This window comes from Tachypleus tridentatus, chromosome 10, assembly GCF_004210375.1.
Source record: "Tachypleus tridentatus isolate NWPU-2018 chromosome 10, ASM421037v1, whole genome shotgun sequence".
In the NCBI taxonomy this organism is placed as follows: Eukaryota; Metazoa; Arthropoda; class Merostomata; order Xiphosura; family Limulidae; genus Tachypleus; species Tachypleus tridentatus.
In genome coordinates this window covers 159,264,945-159,284,872 of record NC_134834.1, presented here as the reverse complement: position 1 = coordinate 159,284,872, position 19,928 = coordinate 159,264,945, and the positions used below count along the sequence as shown (strand labels likewise).

Genomic DNA, 19,928 nt, shown 5'->3' with positions numbered 1-19,928 from the left:
TGAGGGCCGTGGGTTCGATATCCCGTCACTCCAAACATGCTCGCCCTTTCAGCCGTGGGGTGTTATAATGTTACGGTCAATCCCACTATTCATTGGTAAAAGAATAGCCCAAGAGTTGGCGGTGGGTGGTAATGACTAGCTGCCTTCCATCTAGTCTTAAACTGCTAAATTAGGGACAGCTGGCGCAGATATCTCTTGTGTAGCTTTGCCCGAAATGAAAAACAAACAAACGAACAATATAGCAAATGTTTAGTATTTATTCTGTTACACTTGCTCTTATTTGTATTTACAGATTTAAATTATTAAAAAAAAACGAATGGCGCTTGCAAAACTGGCTTTTGGTTTTACTAATTGAGAGAATATTTTCTGCAAGTACTTTTGTATTTTTAAATTTACAACCATTTGTTGTTCCCTGCCCTTATCGACTTATTTCTTGATAGGTGATATATCAACTTTACCAATAGGTGACGATACAAAAACCGAAGTAAACTTCTGTAATAATTGACAGAAAATTTGTGCAGTTGTATCAAGATGGCATGATAGGGAAGAGTTCTAACAGTTATGGCTTTGTTTAATAACATAAAAAAATTACTATGAGCTTATGTTGCTCATAGTAACAAGATGATTAAGAAAAATAGGATTATTTAAAGATTATCATCGATTTTTTTTCTTTCAATGGTGTTCATCTTTTAAACTGTAATTTGTAAGTATATCGTAATTTATTTCCAAAACTTATTTGTAAAGTGAAGAACTTCGGCTTAACAACTAACTGCCTAAATTTCATTTCATCTGTGGTCGTAATTGACAGTTGGTACCATGGGCCTACCAGAAGTTAAGTTGATTTTCTTAAAGTATATATATGTGGCCACCTTCTTACCATATTCAACATTAGGTAAGAAAAAATATGATGCATCAACAGTACTAAGGCCTCTAAAACTTTTAAATACGTCAATCAGATCCTCTCTAATTCTTCTTCTTTGCAAGAGAAAACAAGTTCATTGTTCTTAACCAGTACTTATTGACAATGTTTCATCTCGGTTATTATTCTAGTACCCCTTTTTGAATCTTTTACAACAGTTTAATGCTATTTCTAAGTAGCTTAAAACACAATACTCCAAATGCAGCATAACCAGTGACATGTACAATGAAATTATAATCTGTAGACTCGTATTCAATGTATTTCTGTAGATACAATCTAAAATGTCACTTGTTTTTCCACTAGTAACAGCACATTGTTTGGATGGCTAATTAACCAAGTCATTGATGCTATAGTTTTATTCATTTTAATTATTCTGCAAACAAGGAGTTTAAAACACAAAATAAATATGAATTAGTATTATTAGTGTTGCATATTCTTGAAGTCCTGTGTAATTGTAGGTTAAACATGGTGAGTAAAATAGAACTAAAAACTTCATTTATACAGTCCACCACTATAGTTAACAAAGTGCTGTTTTTTAATTTGATCTTGACCTTGGTTAGTGATGATGGGCATAATTATGTAAAACTGGCATAACTTGGTGACAAGTGGTGAATCAAATGATAGTTTGGGGTTCATATTTATTTATGTTACATAGTTTTATACTGTAGTGAGTAATTGACAACTAGAAACACCATAGTGCAGAGAAGCAGCAATTCATGTGTATGAGAATGATAAAATAGTAATTTTAAGAGTATTCATAAAATACACAACACCATTCTAATATTGAAGTTGTCTTCCATAATGTCATTTATTTGTCTGAACCTCCTTCCCTGCATCAGTAGATATTTTACCTGAAAAGAGCCACAAAGTGACATTTAAAGTAGGATTCTCTTGTAGGACACTTTTCATTACCATCGAAAGGAAAGCTTATATAGCTTTTCAGAAAGCAGGATTGTAATTGGATATCTCTAGCAGTATGGTCAACCTAAAGGATACTGCTCCCTGGTGTTGTTTTTTTAGACAAAAGTTATTATACTGTAAAATTATCAAGGGTCTGGAATATTGCTACTATCTTTTCATGTGAAAACAGAATAAAACATTTAAAAGCTTGGGCATCTCATATTCTTCAGCAAGAACCTTTGGAGTTCCCAAACAGAGAGTTACAAGAACATGTCAAGAGGGCTATAGCAATTACATAAAATACATTATACTGTTGAAGCACTCTCTGCCATTATATTTTTTGTGGGGATTAAGATGTGGAATGTTTTGGAAGCCTTATGAGAACTCAACTTACTTGAGGCATTGAATGGTGGTTTATTCCTGGTTGTCTCCTTTATGTCTATAGTAATTTGGTTAGGCTTGTAACCTATATATATATATTAATAACTTGCTTACTACTTTTTATGTTTATCCTATCAACAGGATGAATTTTGTTCTTTATATGAAAAATTACCCATGTTCTCTTTTAAAAACCATAACTTATAACTAGAGAATTTCAAAACAGTTCCAATTACCATTTTTTTACAAATCTAACCGAGTTTTATTTATTCTCATTGTATCATAATCTTTGAATGAAACTAGTCTTGACTTCATTTATTTGTAATACTCCTAACATTAGAATAATGCTAATAGTAACTAAGTTTTTCTTAAATCCACTATACTCTAAATTTAACAAACTTTAAACAGTTGTTTAAATTACTCTTAAAATCTCCATTTCCTTGTCTTATTGCTGCTCTTGTTCCTTATTTTTGCCTATAAGAATATTAATTTTAATATTATTTATTGTCTTCATTTATTATCCATTTTGATTCTTTTGTTATTCATTACTTATGTTAGTGATTTTGATATTGGGGTAGTAAAAATTCTCCATATTTTGTAATCATATTGTAATATTGGTTAAACCTTCTTCAGAAATTGTTAATTCAGAAGTATCTAGGCTGTTATTGGACAAGAACTTGTAAAATGTGTTTTAACACTGTTAATATTTCACTGGTGTTTTTGGAGTATAAATGTATTTAAAAATACTCTATGAAAAGAACTTTGCTATTGTAGGTGAATTATAAGAACTTTTAAAGTGTGTTTACTGGTGACAGCTTAAAACCTGGGGTCAAGCTATGGGGATAAGGGCTGACAGAGTTCAAAGTGTTTTAGAAATTTTGTAATCAGAAATGCTGCTTACCTTTCTGTGCCACTAAGAGCTATTACCTCATGTGTAACTTTTGTAGAATTTCTTGCACATGCCACGAGCCTTGAATAAACTCCCACCTCTACAATTGTCTATGTATATTTAACCAACTTATGATGGAATCATCATAATGCTATAGTCTTCTTGCATTAGATTGGTGACATGATCTCCATGTACAATCTTTATTAACTTATGTGAGGCATTGAATGATGATTTGTTTGTATTTTCCCTTTGTTCAGGTCTATTTTTTTTCTGTACATTTTTAGTTTCTTGTTGCCTTAATTAAGAGTCTTTCTTTAGTGGTATATTACTTTTGACCTTGTTGCTTCTTTGTTTCATCTACCTAATTGCAGCTTGGCATGCCCAGGTGGTTAGGGTTCTCAACTTGCATTATGAGAATCCCAGGTTCAAATCCTTGTCATGTTGAACATGTGTGCCTTTTTAGCCATTGGGGTGTTATTATTGTTATGTTCATTCTTGCTAATCATTTATAAAAGAGTATCCTAAGATTTGGTGATGGGTGGTGTTGAATAGCTATCTTCCCTCTTGTCTGTCATTGCTAAATTAGAGATGGCTAGTGCAGATAGTCTTCATGTAGCTTTGCACAAAATTCAAAATGAATTAAACCAAATCCACATGATTTTTCCAGCTACCACATTTCTTATTTAGGCTACTTTCAACAACACAGCCAAACTAAAAAAAGAAAAAAGTCTGGAGGCCCAGACATTTCTTTTCAGGCATTTTCTCTAACTGACTCAGGGGTGATTAGAGACATTTGTTCTGTTTATGCACCTGACATTCAGTTGTTATCCTTTTAGCTCACTGGTAGAGCACATGCCTGCACGTGACAGTTATGGAGATCACTCCATGGCAAGAGTGATGAACTTTGGCATACCAACAAGTTAAGTGATAATGCTCTTGTTTTCATGCATCAGATTCTTGGTTCCCTTCTATCTACTTCTCCAATTCAGGCTCATAGTCATTTTGTTTCTTTGTCTTCTGTCCTCTGCTTGTACAATGGTAAGTCTTTGGATTTGGAATCAGAAGCTAGAGAATATATCTATCACCCCACTCAGGGTTTTTATTCCTTTTTTTTTTGTCATCCCCATAATGTCAGGAGTGTAATACCTCATCATTGATTTATTTCTGAAGTGCTTTCTCATTGTTCCTTGATTTCAGATAGATGACTTATTTAGGGTTTCTATCCTAGGCTGTATTTAACCAAGGTTGGCATTTCAAATGCCTTCCTTCACATTTCTATTTGTCATGTGTCCTATCATACCTGTGTTTTTTTCCCAGTAGTCATGTCTTTAAGTTCCATACTCTTTGATTTGGTCTAGATACAACTCCTGTCCTTTTTTTTTTTAAACCCAAATCATACATCATTTAGCTTATTATATGCATCTTTTAGGCTTTCATTTCCATTATTATATCAATGTCTGGCTCCTTCTGTTCCTGTATCAAAAGGAGTTGGCAATTGCTACTTCCATTCTTCTTCATGAGGCCTTTTGCCTGGTCTAGCTTGTCTAACTGCTGAGGTCTATTTTGATTCATGTTCATTCTCCTGGAAATTATCCTTAATTTTTACATGGAATGGGGTCAACTCTTTCCCTTACATATTCTTGACATTGTGATTTTGGTGTCCAAAGCACTTTTTTCTCACATTTGGAGACTAGCTTTCCCAAGAACCCTAATTCCTCTTGATTATCTTAATATGCATCCTTTTTATTGGGCTCTGGGTAATCACTGAAACATGTCCTGTAATCCTTTATCTACCCTTGTGTGTCTGTCTTCTTCCACATCCCTCTGTCATGGTGGCTTGATCACTCCAACACAACCTGAAGTACACTACTCCCTCCCCAGCCTGACTTTCATCTTTACACTAATGTCTCACTTCCTTGACAAGTGGTGGATCTCAACATCACTACTCCCTTTAGGGTCTAATTTCAAGATGAGCATTCTCTACACATCAACTTTCTGGAGATGACTATGGTTTATCTGACTCATCCTCTTCTTTGGCTATGGTTATGTGATTAATTTGTGATGATAAATTCAGACAACTTTGTTGTCATTGCAATCTGCAAAGGAGGCACACACTTCTGTTCATGTTTGGTCTAGACTTTCTTTCTTGGTCTTATGATTTTTATCTTCATCTTGTGACGTGTTGTGTCCTTGGAGTTCATATCTGATAAATTTGTTCCATTTCAGAATCTGTCAGATTGATGATTTCATAGCTCCCATTTTGAAGGTCTCACTCAACCTCATTTTTTCATTTTTCATCATTGGGTATCAGATATCTGTTTTCATACATAGGATGTGTCTAGTTCCTTGCATGATGTATGGGATTTTTCCATAGAGTACCTTGTTTTTTCTTTTAAGCATGTCAATCTCCTACTCTTCTCCTCTATCAGTGTACATGACATGTCTACTGCCACTCTTTTTAACCAGGTTGTTTTACTTTCCATTGTGCTCTCTTATTTTCTTAACTTTTCATATAGGACCTGTTTGTTTTGTTTAGTGCACGTTACCAGGGGACATTTTCCACAACCTTCTCAACTTACCAGGCAACAATTCTTTCCTTTTGCTCCACCTCCTCATCTGGTATCTATGAGACATGTGTGTGGTTCTTCAGGCTCTTCTATGATTCTCTCCTCCTGTCTACCCTTTACCCAATAAGCTTCTTTTCCTTGTATCATTTGTCTCTCAAGATGTATTTCCTTCTTTCCTTAGCTTATGGTCATTATCCTTCATACATTTTTGTCTTAGGCATATACCCTATTTTCAGTTGATGTTGTTTTCAGTCCACTTCTTTCTGACAAAGACTTGGGCTACCTGGTAGGGCAGTTATATGTTTTCTCTCCTATATCATTATATGATTGTTCTGATTTTGATAGTCTTGTATATCCTTTACAGATTGTCCGTTGGTTTTATTTTGGAAATAACTATTGCCAATTTTTACTGTAGTATACCTCCTTCTATCAGAACTTATCCTCATTTTTTGTTAACTGGTTCAATTTGCCAATTCATACATCTCACATATTCTCCTCAGATGAATCTGACCATGTACTTTTTTACATTTCATCACACCAGTTTCAGCATGTCACAGCCTCTGTTGATTCTTTTTCTCACTGACCTTTGGGGAATATTTTACAAGTTAGTATGTGGACTTTATTTTACACATTAATTTACCAAGGGCTATGAAATCAGACAGTTGAAGGCTTCAGCTAGTTGGTTTTGGTTTCTCACCAGCCTCTCCAGAGGCTTTAGTGTGATGTATTTTGCTTGTGATGTGTTTAAGTCATTTTCATGTCATTCAGATGTTTTGTGGTACCTACATATGTGTACCATGATTTTTGTGCACATTTGAAATTATGCAATAGAAACACTGAACAGGAGGAGGAGGCAAGAATTACCAGATCAAATTTTATGTAAGAAACTGTATCCTGTGCTCCCTACGGTTGGTGCCATTTCAACCTGCTGAACATCTGGTGTTGCCTCACAGGAAATACCAATATTGAGCAGAGGAGAACGGAAATAATTAAACCCACTTGCATGTGCTCATTACTCTTGAGATGGGTTTTTTGCAAAATTGCTCTGGTAGTATCTAACTTATATAAAAGTCAGTGTGTGTCACATCATGTCACACTTGATTTCTCGAAATGTGAGAAGTCGTAAAAACAAAATGTATTTATCCAGATAGAATAGTTTGATTACTGTCTGCCCATTATGATTTTAGTAATGGGGGATTACAAGGGTAAAGTAAGGAGGGGGTGCTGGAAACCTTATAAATGTAGTGAGTATTGGCATGATGAGCCTGAAGTAAAGATATAGCGAGGGATCACCTAAACTCAAGCCAAGCACATAAAATGTATTGTGAAAATAAAAGTATTGATTCAATTTTACACTTAAATTGTTTTTAATTAAGCTATTTCTCTTATATCACCAGCATTTGTAATGAAAACCAAACCTCATTAATTAATGGAGACTAAATTAAAAAATTAGTCTTGTATTTGATGAGATTAACAACAGTATTAGGTTATACTTGTATTGCCAAGCATATGATATAAAATCCACTGTTGGAATGTGATGTTACCACAATTCACTGGCTTTTCTATAGATTAGAAGTTGTAAATAATTTCTGTCAGTAATTATTCTATGAATATGCCACAAATTCATTTCATTAGTGACCTTAATTTTGATTGGCTCACAAATGAATTTAATGATGTTTGACTGTCTCAACTGGACTTGTTTTGGTCAAGCTTATTTCTTTATAATGTTTATAGTAGAATGTTACTTGTCTTAAACTTGAACTTATTCTCTTTTTTATTTTTTTGTAGCAACAAAATTGGTAGTGACGTTTGTGATCTGTCTTGAATGGAAATGTACTTGTTGATTAGAAATGAAAATTTCATTATTGGGAATAATTGGGGATAAAATTTATGATTTAAGTGCAGACAGCTGGTAAAAGATTAGAATTTATCAAAGAATTGTGATAAAAATTATGTAAACTGCCGATGTTTTCCTTCTAATTCCTCTTTACTGTCCATGTTGGATATCAGATTGGAGCTGTTTAAAAAAGCATTTCAGATATAAAATTCTGTTTTTGAATAACTGGCTGGGAATGTGGACAAATTATCAGGAATGCAGGAAAATAAAATTATTAGAAGTCTTGAAAGTTGGATTTTTAAAACTTATTTTTAATTTTACTTTTTAGATGTAGTAAGTGTCATCTAATTAGAATGGATGAAGAACAAAATCCATCAAGATCCAACTCAGATTCTAGCAGTACAACCATAGTTAGTTCTTCCTGCCTTGAGGGTATATTCTGTAGAAGGGCTACTCAAAGAAAAGGAATAAAGTACAGAAAAGTTTTTGTCAATCATGCTATGACAGGATCCCATTCTTCCAAAAGTCATCCTCATTATGGCTATGCCAACAATAGGATATGCACTACAAAATATACTCTTTTTTCTTTTATACCTAAAAATTTGTTTGAACAGTTTCATAGGTTTGCAAATTTGTATTTCCTTGGTATTGTGCTTCTGAATTGGTTACCTCAGATAAATGCTTTTGGAAAAGAAATTTCTATGATACCTGTAGTTTTTGTGCTTGGAGTAACTGCTGTGAAAGATGCATATGAAGATTATCGTCGTTACTTGTCTGACAAGAGAGTTAATAACTTGACCTGTCGAGTGTACAGTTGGTAAGTGGGTTGTCATTTATTTTAAAACTTGCTGTTTAATCATATATTATTCTGTTAACTTGATAGTCAAGGACAATAAGTTTGTAGTATATATTGAAATGGTTTAGCAGTTTGAGAAATGAATTCTATTTCATCATAAGGCATCTTCTTTACTTTGGTGTGAGCTTTTAATGTTAACTATTGTTAAAAAAAAGTAATTACTTTATTAATCAAAATTAAGCTTAATTTTGAAGAACATTTTTTTCAGCCACGATCAACAATGCTGAAGATTGCAATACAAATGAGTATAAATTTAGACATACCAGTATCTAATTTTGGAAAAATTGAATGGTGTATATAGAAGTGATTGTAATCATGATTAAATTTGCAGGGAAAACAAGATGACAAAGGTTAAAATGGAGGAATAAAAGTGCATCATAAAAAAAAAAAAAGGAAAATACTTTTATTGAGTCTGATTTAGTTTAACATGATTCTTTAACAAGTTAAAATATTGATGGTGAGAACTTCAAAAGTTTACACATAGAACAAAATCACACAAATATGGGATTTTTAGATGGATGGCATATAGTGATTTCAGGTCCAACATTTGTTAATGGATCTACTGGTCAATGTCCTATAAATCTTTATCACTATTTAAAAACAAGTAGTTGGTGCTACACAAAGTATCAGTGTAATTGCCTCAATTTGTCAGACTCTTGGTAATGATTGCTGTGGTCTTGGGACAAACAACCTTGTTAGGTCCACATTTCATTGTTTTGCCATTTTATAAGAACTTATTAAAAAGAAGATTTTAAATTAGGACAGCAACAAGCTAATAAAACAACTCAAAATCATACCAGCAGCTGTTTTAGTTCACAGTATAAGTATTAAGATGTACTTTGTGGCATAACTAGGTTTCACTGTGGCCCCTGGGCAGTTAGTTCCCCTTTGGCTTGTAATCAAAATGTTGGTCTGTTGCATTTTTTCAGGTGTGGATACAGACCTTTATCTGACAGGGGTTACACCACATTTTTCAGTATTCTTAACTAAAACCTTATTGCAAATTATTAACCAATTAACATCTACACTTCAGTTGTAATTCATATAAAGGAGCAAAACAGCTACGTTCCTAACATTTAAGACAGTTTACCAACTAGTGACAATTTTTTGAATTATGTTTTAATTATATAATCAAAATTTTGCAAAGAAGATTAATATCTGAGTATGTTGACATGAAAATTAATCCACAAATTCGATGTCACTATGTAATTCACAACATACATGCAACAGAACCAAACCATTAATACATTCTTCCTTCATTGTGTTGTGAACACAGGTCTATAGTCTTTCTAGTACAGTGATACTTCACTCACATTTACAGGTAACTATAGTTGTGTGAAAAACTGAGAAATGTGGTGTGCTTTGCCTTGCCTAATAGCTTTAGTGTGTCAACTGCTTTTTTTTTAAAGTGGATTCAAAACATTTTGCTGGGTGTATAGTTTTACCAGGATTGTGTAGATATTCTATGCAATTGGCAGCAATGTTCCTTATGTGCTCCTCTATTCCCCCCCTTATGTTCCCCTAATCACTGATTGCTTGTAAGTTTCTCTTTTGATCTTCTTAAAACATGCCTTTCAAAGCTGTGATAAACTCATCCAATATTGGAATTTTTATGTTTCTTTTAAAGTAATATGATGTATTTTTTGCTGGTGTGTTTACATGATAGTTTAGTCTTTTCACAGCTCTTGAAGCCTGGGGTTGAATATTTGCAAGGTTTGAGGTAGTTTGCAGCTCTGAAAATGTTCTAGTAGAAATTGTCAATGTTCTGATGTTTTTTATGGAGGACGTCAATGACTGATTTCACTTTAGAGGCAGTTGTGATCACATTCTTGTTATTGGATTGCATACTAACACTGATTAGGTAGACATGTGAGAATTGCTTTTGTGTTATGCAAGGCTGATATGAATGTGAACTGATGATAGAGAGATATGGCATCAGATATCATGGATGCATTTCAGCCTCTTGGGTGTGTACACAGATTGTTGAGAAAATTAATCATGGATTCATATAAACTCACAAATAAATTATAGCACCATGGTGCTGTATCCACCTTGTTTTACACAACTTACTGTAATGACCATTGTGTGTATATCAGAATCGATTTATGTAACCATAACTTTTGTGCCATGTGTTGAATGGCTCCACAAACAAAAATCAATAAAAATTTCACACTTTGGTACTCAGAATTCATATAACTGAAAAATAACTGTAATTAATAAATTTTGTACTTTGGTATTCAGAATTCATGTAACTGTAAAGTAACTGTAATCAATAAAAAAATTCACACTTTGATATTCAGAATTTATATAACTGGAAAATAATGAAAAGTACTATCTTCACAACAATAACATGGTTTTCACTAGGACTGTGTGTGAGGTTCTGATTATACCTATTGATGTAATTTTTAAATGTAGTACTGAGAAAATGAAGTTAAAAACCATTAGTTTTTCAATTAATGGTCCCATTCTTCATATACAAAAACATTACATTTTATATCTGTAAAACTTATAAAAAATTTGATCTTGTATATTAAATAGTTTTGATATAATAAGGTACATACAACTAAAGAATACCGAAGAGTTTCCCTACTTAGTGTCTGGGAGTTTTCTATGGTTAGGTTGTGTTTATTCAACACAAATGTAAACAAACACAAAATCAAAGAAACCCTACTTATACAGCAACTAAAACCAATATAAAGGAACACCTTTATACCTGTTATAATAACCTAACATCCAACTGCAAGGCTCCTACAATCCCATACCTGTTTATACTCTTGTTCCTAAGATGTGTGTCTGGCAATGGTCACTTGCAAACTCTTTCTGTTAACTTGAAGATGACCTAGGAAGGTTGAAATTGTTCTCTGCTTATCAATAAAAGTGTTAATACCCATACCAGCTGTCCTGAGATACATTTTTATTTCAAGTGGGTTTCTCATCATCAAGAACGTTGACCTCTCTTTCATACCTAACAAAGTACACAGTTCTCAAACGCTTACTAAATGCCACTGTTTTCATCCTTTTTATTTGGAACCTGGATGTATATTTGTATTGTTCCTTATTGTTGTACATGTCTATGTCCAATGATTCACATGCAGAGATGTAGTAAAGATGTTGTTTATTACCATGTTCATGAGGTAAGTTATGTTAGAAAAGAAAAGACTATCACAGCACATTTGTTTCATGTATAGATCAGGGTAACAAGGTGCAGATAACCTTGCTGCTTTGCACCATAAAACACCAAACCAACCAACCAACCAGGATAACAAGTCTTGAATTTTTGGTGATTTTAATAATTCTGTTAAGGTTTGATAATCTTGTGAAATTTATAATATGTACATTAGTTAGTTGTCATTTTACTTTGCATTTTATTGTAAACAGAACGTAATGATTGAGGTATTTGTTTTTACTGGCTTTTTGTAAAGAATCATCAGGTACAACTTAATTGAAAGGGCATCAGATGCATATTGGAAACTTCTGTTTGTGAATATAACATACAATAATATTTCAAATAGATCTTTTATTTAATAAATCCGAAATATATAAAGCTTATTTAATATCATTGCTGACAAGTTGTAATGTGATGTGCTTATCAAAAGGTACCAGCATTTAAGGTTTTCATGATTAAAACATTTGTGTGGAATAAAAGTAAAAGGACTACAAATAAAATAGTTAACAAAATGACTAAAAATCATTTTTAATGTTTTTACCTTATTGTACCTAAGATTTTTGTAATAAGTACTTTACACATCATAGACTGCATTTTAAAGTTAGGTTTATAGGTGTTTCATGTTTTGTATAAAAGTACAGGAGTCTAAGCTCAATATCTCTGCAAAGGTAAACGTGTTGTGTATCTAGATATTGAACATCCCATTCCTTTTATAAGTAAGTCAGTAATATATAAAAGATGTCCAGTTATGAATATATTAACATTGTTGAAATTTCTGCCAGTTCCATATTGTTCTCTCATGAGATTTCAAACGTGTAATTTTTCTTTATTGGTCTAATGGAGTTCTAGCAGCCATTGTAACAGAGGCTGAAGACTAAGTACAAGTAAATAACTGTATTAACAATTTTATAAATGTTCCATTTGCCATGATTAGCATAGGAATGTCATTTACTTAAACTTGTATATTCTGTCCTTAATGTATGTTGAACTACTTTTAGTCATGCATTTGATACAGCAATAATAAATATTTTATACCAATTATAGAAGTTATCATGATTACATATTATGGATAAAGTACTCTTTCAAGCAAGCAGATAAGAGGGACGTTATATAAATGAGAACTATGCTTATTGTAATTGGGAATATCTAGCTATATAAGACACCATGAAAAATGGTACATAAGTAACAATAATATGTGGTTGATAAATAGCTTGGGTTACTGATACACATCAATAGAATGAAAGCACTAAACTTTGATAGCAATACATGGATTTTGAGTAATTATTTAGTACGTTATATTTCATACAACTCTGAAAATGTTATTTATATTCACATGTAAGAAACATAATCTGCTTGAAAAGTAACAGCATATAATTTTTAGTCTCAAGCAGAAGTTTAACATGACTGTTTTAGAATGAAAGGTTAATTAAAAAAAAAAGATAAATTTTATTAAATCTTAATCTACTGTTAGTTCTATATAATTTTTTTATGCATACACTGAATGAGTTGTATGCATTAAATAAATTGACTAATAAAATTGTAGGCTTATATGTAAAAAAACAAAAACACTTGTGCACTCATTGATAAATAAAATGGTTCAAGAACTAAAATGAAAAAATAAATTTATTGAAACATTATTACTAAAACTTTGATGTTAATGTGTTAAGAATTTTGGTAAGTTTCATTCTTCCTCCTTTAATTTTTAAGCTGGACATATTATTTGAAGTTATTTATAAATATATTAGAAAATTTGATATGTGAAATTTTCAATTACATTTGAAAATATTTTCTTTCACTACTGTGTCTGAACTATATATCATTTCAATATGCCTGCATAAATCACTAAATTCTGTAATCCAATTAAATTATTTCTTTGAAGTTTTTTTTCCTGGACAGCAAAGCATTTTAAAAAATATATAAGACATAGTAAAAGTGAAAGATAAACCAGTACTTGCATTTTCAAACAAGAGATTCAACAAGTTACAATCTATATGTATTTCACCTGCACATTCAAACAAACCCAATGGTATGGATGTAAGAAAAATAAGGATTTAGATGTTAACTCTGCAATAAATTGTGATTTGTACTAAGCTACTTTAAATTGTGGTGATTTAAGATCTAGGTAAATAAGAATTTTTTCTTCATAATAAGAAATCTCCAATTATTTATATATTCTAGATCACATTAAAGTACCATAATCAGTGTTTGGTTTCTTTACTCTTGTAAAGAAATTGAATACTGTCCTGTTGAAAATGTTATAAAGAAATGAAACATATATGTTTGAAATTAGTCTGTTGGAAAAAAAAAACTAATAAACAAGGGCCGATATAATGTGGGGATTTTGAATTGTTCAGAGCTGTAGCTACGATGATTTCACTGGTTGGTGGTAAAAATCAGTATAGCTCATAGATGCACATGCCTACTGCCATCATACACTTCCCCTTAGCTATACAAAATAAAAAAGGTTATTATTTTCATGTTTTTAAATTTAATGACTTAAAATTTGCAAATTTCTCTGGGAAGTCTGATAAAGCAATGAAAAGAGCAGTCACTAGACAAATGTGTTATAGGGAAAATGATGAGTTGAAAAAATTAAAGCAGAAACAAATTTAGCTCTTCGCTGAGTTTTATTTACTGATTGACCTACCTCTAACAGCAGGTAATTGGTACAAATTAGTCACAATGAGATTAAATAAAAAACACATTTATATAGTTTTATATTTTAGATATCTATAAAAGTTTGGAAATATTTTTATACACCACAAACTTTCACTGGAAAGAAAATAGGCTTTGTATGGTATCTGCTGTGGATGATATTGTCCACACTTAAGTACAAGTGAATTGGCATGGAATATACCATTTTTTTCAGTTTTGATAATAGGTTTTTTTTCTGTGGACTTTTCTTGAAAAGTATTTTAACACAAAGATTATTTGTGTTGTGACTTTTGAGGAATAGTGTTTGTTCATAACCAGTTAATTGCAAAGCAAACTGTACTGTAACTTCAGAAAAGAAATTTTTCATGTTTATGGTGTTAGTCCTGGATGGCAGTAGTCATATTGCATGGGAGTTCTGGGTGGCTCCACCCACTGAAACTAGGTCAAAATATTGTTCTGTACTTTATTTTAAAATTTTTTAATACCCATACCAGCCATCTTGAGAATATATTTTTACTGCAAGCAAGTTTCTCATCATCATGAGCCTCAAATATTGTTAAGATAGTTGGATTATTATGCAATGGTATGGTAAGAACTATGACTTGAGTCTTAAAAAGTTATTACCCAGATAATAAATTTAATGTAAAAATAATAAACCGGAGTGTTGTTATCTGGGATGGTTTCATATAGAACAGTTTTTTTGGTTTTTTTTTGTATACTATATTCAAATGGGAGTAATTTTTAATTAGAAGATTTAATATGTATAGGAACAGAACATAAGTGCATAATTTAAGGTTATGAATAGCAGATATGGATTAATATTTTAAAAGTTTTTATACACACAAACATTTTTGAAATTTTATTTCTTTTGTTAACTGTTAATAAAACTGAATGGATTATCTGTTAGCTATTTGTTTTAAAATAGAATAGTTTTAATGTGGTTATAAAGTTTAATGGACTTAGGATTTACAAATATTAATCTTTCTCCTTTTTTTTTGTGTGTGTGTGTGTGTGTTCACAGGGAAGGTGGACGATATGTTAAAACTTTATGGAAGCATGTTCAAGTTGGAGACATAGTTCATCTTTCTTGCAATGAAGTCATACCTGCTGACATAGTGTTGCTGAGGTCTAGTGATGATCAAGGGTTGTGTTTTATAGAAACTGCTAATCTTGATGGTGAAAGTAACCTCAAGCAGAGGCAGGTGGTCCGAGGATATGCTGCTATGGTAGGATGAACAGACAATGTGGAAAATAATTTGTTAATGTTTTACTCAGTGATAGAAACAGGTTTTGTTTCATTTCAGATATTTAATTTGAAATCTTTCAATCCAACATAATGACTCTCTACATTGTACAAATTGTTTATGTTATTCTTTGGTCATTATATATATCATGTTTTTAAAAAAAATGTTTAAGGAAAGCATATTTTATGGAAGTGTGAATTGCAAGTGGAATGTTGTCTGCTATAACTGTATTCTTTCTCTTATATTTATCATATAAATCTTACTTTCATAGTGTTAAGCTCATGTCAGTTATTTGGAAATTCTTAAAGACTGCTTGTTTTTGATAAATAACATTCAGAGTGTCTTTAAAGAGTTTATTAAACTCAAAGTTGTTACTGATGTTCAATATTTTTGATCAATGATTTAATGACATTTACTGAAACTTTAAATTTTTTTCTTTTTTTTAATATATCTGTTTATAATTGCATAGTGTGTGATTCCAGAAGTTGGTCAAAACCAACAGTGTTTTTGGAGGTAAAATATGTATACAGGGAACAAAATGGTTTTGTGGATTTTATTAGCAGAAACTTCTAATCAGTATTGAATTTGATTAGCAATTAACATATATTGCTTAGAATCTTTCTAACATTCTTCACTTTAACACATGGTAACTAAATCCAGCACTAAAACTCTTAACTCTTTTTAAAGATATCCACTAATGAAAAAAAAAAGAGGTGAATGACAAGTTTTTATTCTAAAACCCTGCTATTTAATTGTACCATACATGTTGTTTGATAAACAAAATAGTTCTTGAAATATAAAGTAAAATTTCAAGAAATACCAAGCACCTCAGCTGTAACAAAATAATGCAAGAAAGAATCAGGGAAAAAAATGACTTGAAGATATTGCAACTGATCAAGGTTACCACAAATGATAGTTTATTTCATTTTTGTTTTTATAAGAACCCATCACTCTGTTCACAACATGGTCTCCTTGGCTGTTTGAAGAGGTAAATATATAATAATTTTTTAGTAGTAATTATTCCTCACACCACATATATCCTTTATTGTGCATGTTGTGAGTTTTATAATGAGTTACATTCAAAACTTAAATTACTTTTTGATCATGTCATACCAGCTAGTATAACATAATATAATAACTAATAATTCATACTTTAATAGTATGTATGTTTTAATTTCTTAATTTTATAAAGTAATATTGTTTTAAAAATCTGATTTTTCCCTCATGAGAATGTGACACTTTTTCTCAAGGCATCCTTTATTTTCTAATTGATTTATCAACCAAAGCTAATTGTGCACTTCTTATACTGTACATACATAGTCTAGTATTGTTGGTTAGGCTGAGGGTATCGGCAAGGCACATTTCAAATTTCATGAACAGACTTCTACCAAGTGGATGAAAAAGTGTGAGAATACTGTAGGTGCCATGTGGTATGAATTTCCATGAAAAGAACATCACCTTTGGTATATTAAACTAAAATGTTATGGCACTTTCACTGCATTGTTGGAGCTTTCTACACATCTCCAGTATTGAGTTTGTACACAGAGTCTCATGAACCTCCTTCACACCTCTGCCATTTGCAGCTGTTTCTACTGTATGCTACAAAACTTTGATCTTTACCATAGCATCCCACCTGAGGTTGTTTTTCTTCTTCAGTGGGCCATGCTTTTACAGAATAAGTGGCCTACAATTGTTCCTTTAGGCCTTCATATCCAGGTTCAATTGGCTGGATTAGGACTGCCCCTGGATAACATTGCTGTCTTCACAAGTCAGCTCATCCCACCATGGTTTATTAGTATCCCCAAATATGACCTTTCTTATAGTCATCTGTAGAAAGCAGATACTCCCAATTTGAAGTATTGCTTTCTATTTGCTGAACTTTTTTCAAACAATCCTTCCATTCCCATTTGTATGGATGGTTTAAAATCAGGTGACTCTGTGGGTTCTGCCATGGTTTGTTGTTGTTCCATAGAATTAAAGCATTTTAGAATACATTATTTTGCCTCTGTTATGGCAACTATGTTAGAATTTTTAATGAAGATAACAATTGACTTTAACAAGAGAACTACATTTTGAAACTAAGAACATTATATTCTAATAGATTAAACCAAGATTTTAATAACTATATTCTGCTTTGAATTTGAGTAATGATTACTGTATTGCTAATTTTCTTTATAGATAACTTTTCATAAAAGTAGGAAAATTAGAGATAAAGGAACAAATAAAATGGGTTGATTTTTCAGAGTTTTATAGTAATTTAGATACTTTTATTCTAGTATTAGTGTATGTAAATTATTTTTCAAAATGATTTATCAATTTGATCTTCCTAAAATAAGAGCTTTAATTAATAAAAATTTTGGTTTTGAAATGATCATGCAAAGCAGTTACTTGTAGATATTATAAAATATCAATTAAAAACCAATGATTTACCAAGTTTTGAAATAGAAAAACTGTAAATCAAACTTCATATTTGGTAATTAATTTTAAATATAAAGTATTCAATGACTTGCAGATTTCTAAAATTATTCATTCATAAAAGTTTTAAAATAAAGTTAAATTTAGATGAAGTTAATACCTTATCTATTGAGTGTGGAAACAGTTTATTCATTGATTTTTTCATAAATATATTGTTAATGGTAGCTTGGAAACTATAGAAGATAAACTATTGTGAGAAATACTTATAAAAAGGATCTAAATACAGAATAGCCACAAAATCTAATAAGCAAAATATGTTCTGAAATCTATTGAAAACAGCATTGATTAATATATTTTGAAACTTAACTATATTGTATCTTATCCACCAAGATGGTTTGTGGAATGGAAGTTTTATGTGCTTAAAAAAGTAAAATTCAAATTATCCCATATAGATTTAAAGAAATATCATATAGGTGTATTGTTTTATCAGTTAAAAAATAAGATTTAAGTATTGTAAGAAAAATATGTTATAGTTCCCATTGATAAGGCTAACTGTAATTTTGGTATCATTTGTAATAAGTTTTATGCATTAATTATGATAAAAGAAATCAATAATACACAGACATTTAAAGTTATTAACAAATCTAAATATACAGTAATTAATAATTTCATTAAAGTTTATGAAAAACTCTATCCTAAACCAAATTCTTATGTAGGTTTACCTTTTTCAACATGCTATTCCCAAACTCTATAAACTCTAATTAAACTAGATTTATTTCTAGTCCAGTAAGAACAATTATTAAAAAAAGACCATTTTACTAAATAAATTAGATAATATTTTTTGTAAAATTAAAAATGTGTTATTAATAAAAAAATAACCAACCCATTTAAGAATGTCTAAAAAATTATGAATAATTAAATACTATTCACACATTTGATTTCACCACAATGTACACACAATTCTATTAAAAGATTTAATTTTTGTTATAAATTAATTAATTGAAGAGTTCTGTTATCCTTTCATAGAACTAGAAGAAAGGAAATTTAACTCCCAAAACATAAGACATTAAGTTTCTGCATTTAATAATTGTATACTTTTGAATAACCATGTTTTAAACTAAATAATAGGAGTTCCAGTTGGAGCTAACTGTTCTACTTGTATTGAAATTTTATATCTTTACTTTTATGAGAACAGGTTCATTAAAACTATATAAACCCAGATGTTTTTTTCTTTAACTTATAGATATATAGGTGATTTAATTAGTATAAATAATCTTGAAATAAATAATGCTATTAAGTATTTATTCAGTAAAATTAGAAATTGAAAATACTTTAATATTTAATATAGAGGCACATTATATAGATTTAGAAATTAAAATAATTGATATTGGTATCAATACAGATATTTTTGTAAAAGAAAATATTTTGTCTTTCCAATATATGGTTTACCCTCTTTTCATAGTAATGTATCATCCCCTTCTGTTATAAGCATTGTAACTTCAATTATTCATATTTTGTAAAATTTGTAATAAATTACAGTGTTTTATTATTAATGTTGAAATATTGGGGCCTGGCAATGCCTGGTGGGTTAAGGCATTCAATTTGGAATCTGAGGGTCACGGGTTGGATTCCATATTGCACTAAACATGTTCACCCTTTTAGCCATGGGGGGTGTTATAATGTGATGGTCAATTCCACTATTTTGTGGTAAAAGAGTAGCCCAAGAGTTGACATTAGGTGGTGATAACTAGCTGTCTTCCTTCTAATCTTGCAATGGACGGCTAGCACAGATAACCCTCGTGCAGCTTTGTGTGAAATTCAAAAAACAAACAATGTTGAAATATTGATACAAAAATTAATTTTTAATGGATTTAGTAAAGAAACTCTTAAAAAAGATTATTAAAGTATTTTGTAATAAATATAAGAATGTATTAAATAAATATAAATAAATAAAAATTGATATTTTACTAAAAGTTTCTGATAACTATTTTTAGTTGTGAATAAGGTTTTTAAACAACTGGCACTACTGTACACCGATGAACACCTGATCACATAAAAGCTTGTTTAAAGTATGAAAGTTGGTAGTTATAGTAGACTTAATG

At 31.0% G+C, this 19,928-nt stretch overlaps 1 protein-coding gene across 4 annotated transcripts in view; it reads left to right on the top strand.

Moving 5' to 3' along the window:
- The first annotated feature begins 477 nt into the window (after positions 1-477).
- The window catches only part of LOC143230757 (phospholipid-transporting ATPase VD-like), a 78,790-nt gene continuing 59,339 nt past the window's right edge, over positions 478-19,928 (top strand). For 2 of the 4 annotated variants that reach the window (XR_013016617.1, XM_076464874.1), the window contains exons 1-3: positions 478-703; positions 7,819-8,307; positions 15,189-15,393. Coding sequence is in view for 3 of the 4 variants with exons in the window: in XM_076464874.1 (XP_076320989.1) it covers positions 7,844-8,307; positions 15,189-15,393 (669 nt within the window). In the remaining variant the exon portion in view is untranslated. The other 2 variants (XM_076464875.1, XM_076464876.1) reach the window with 2 other exon arrangements.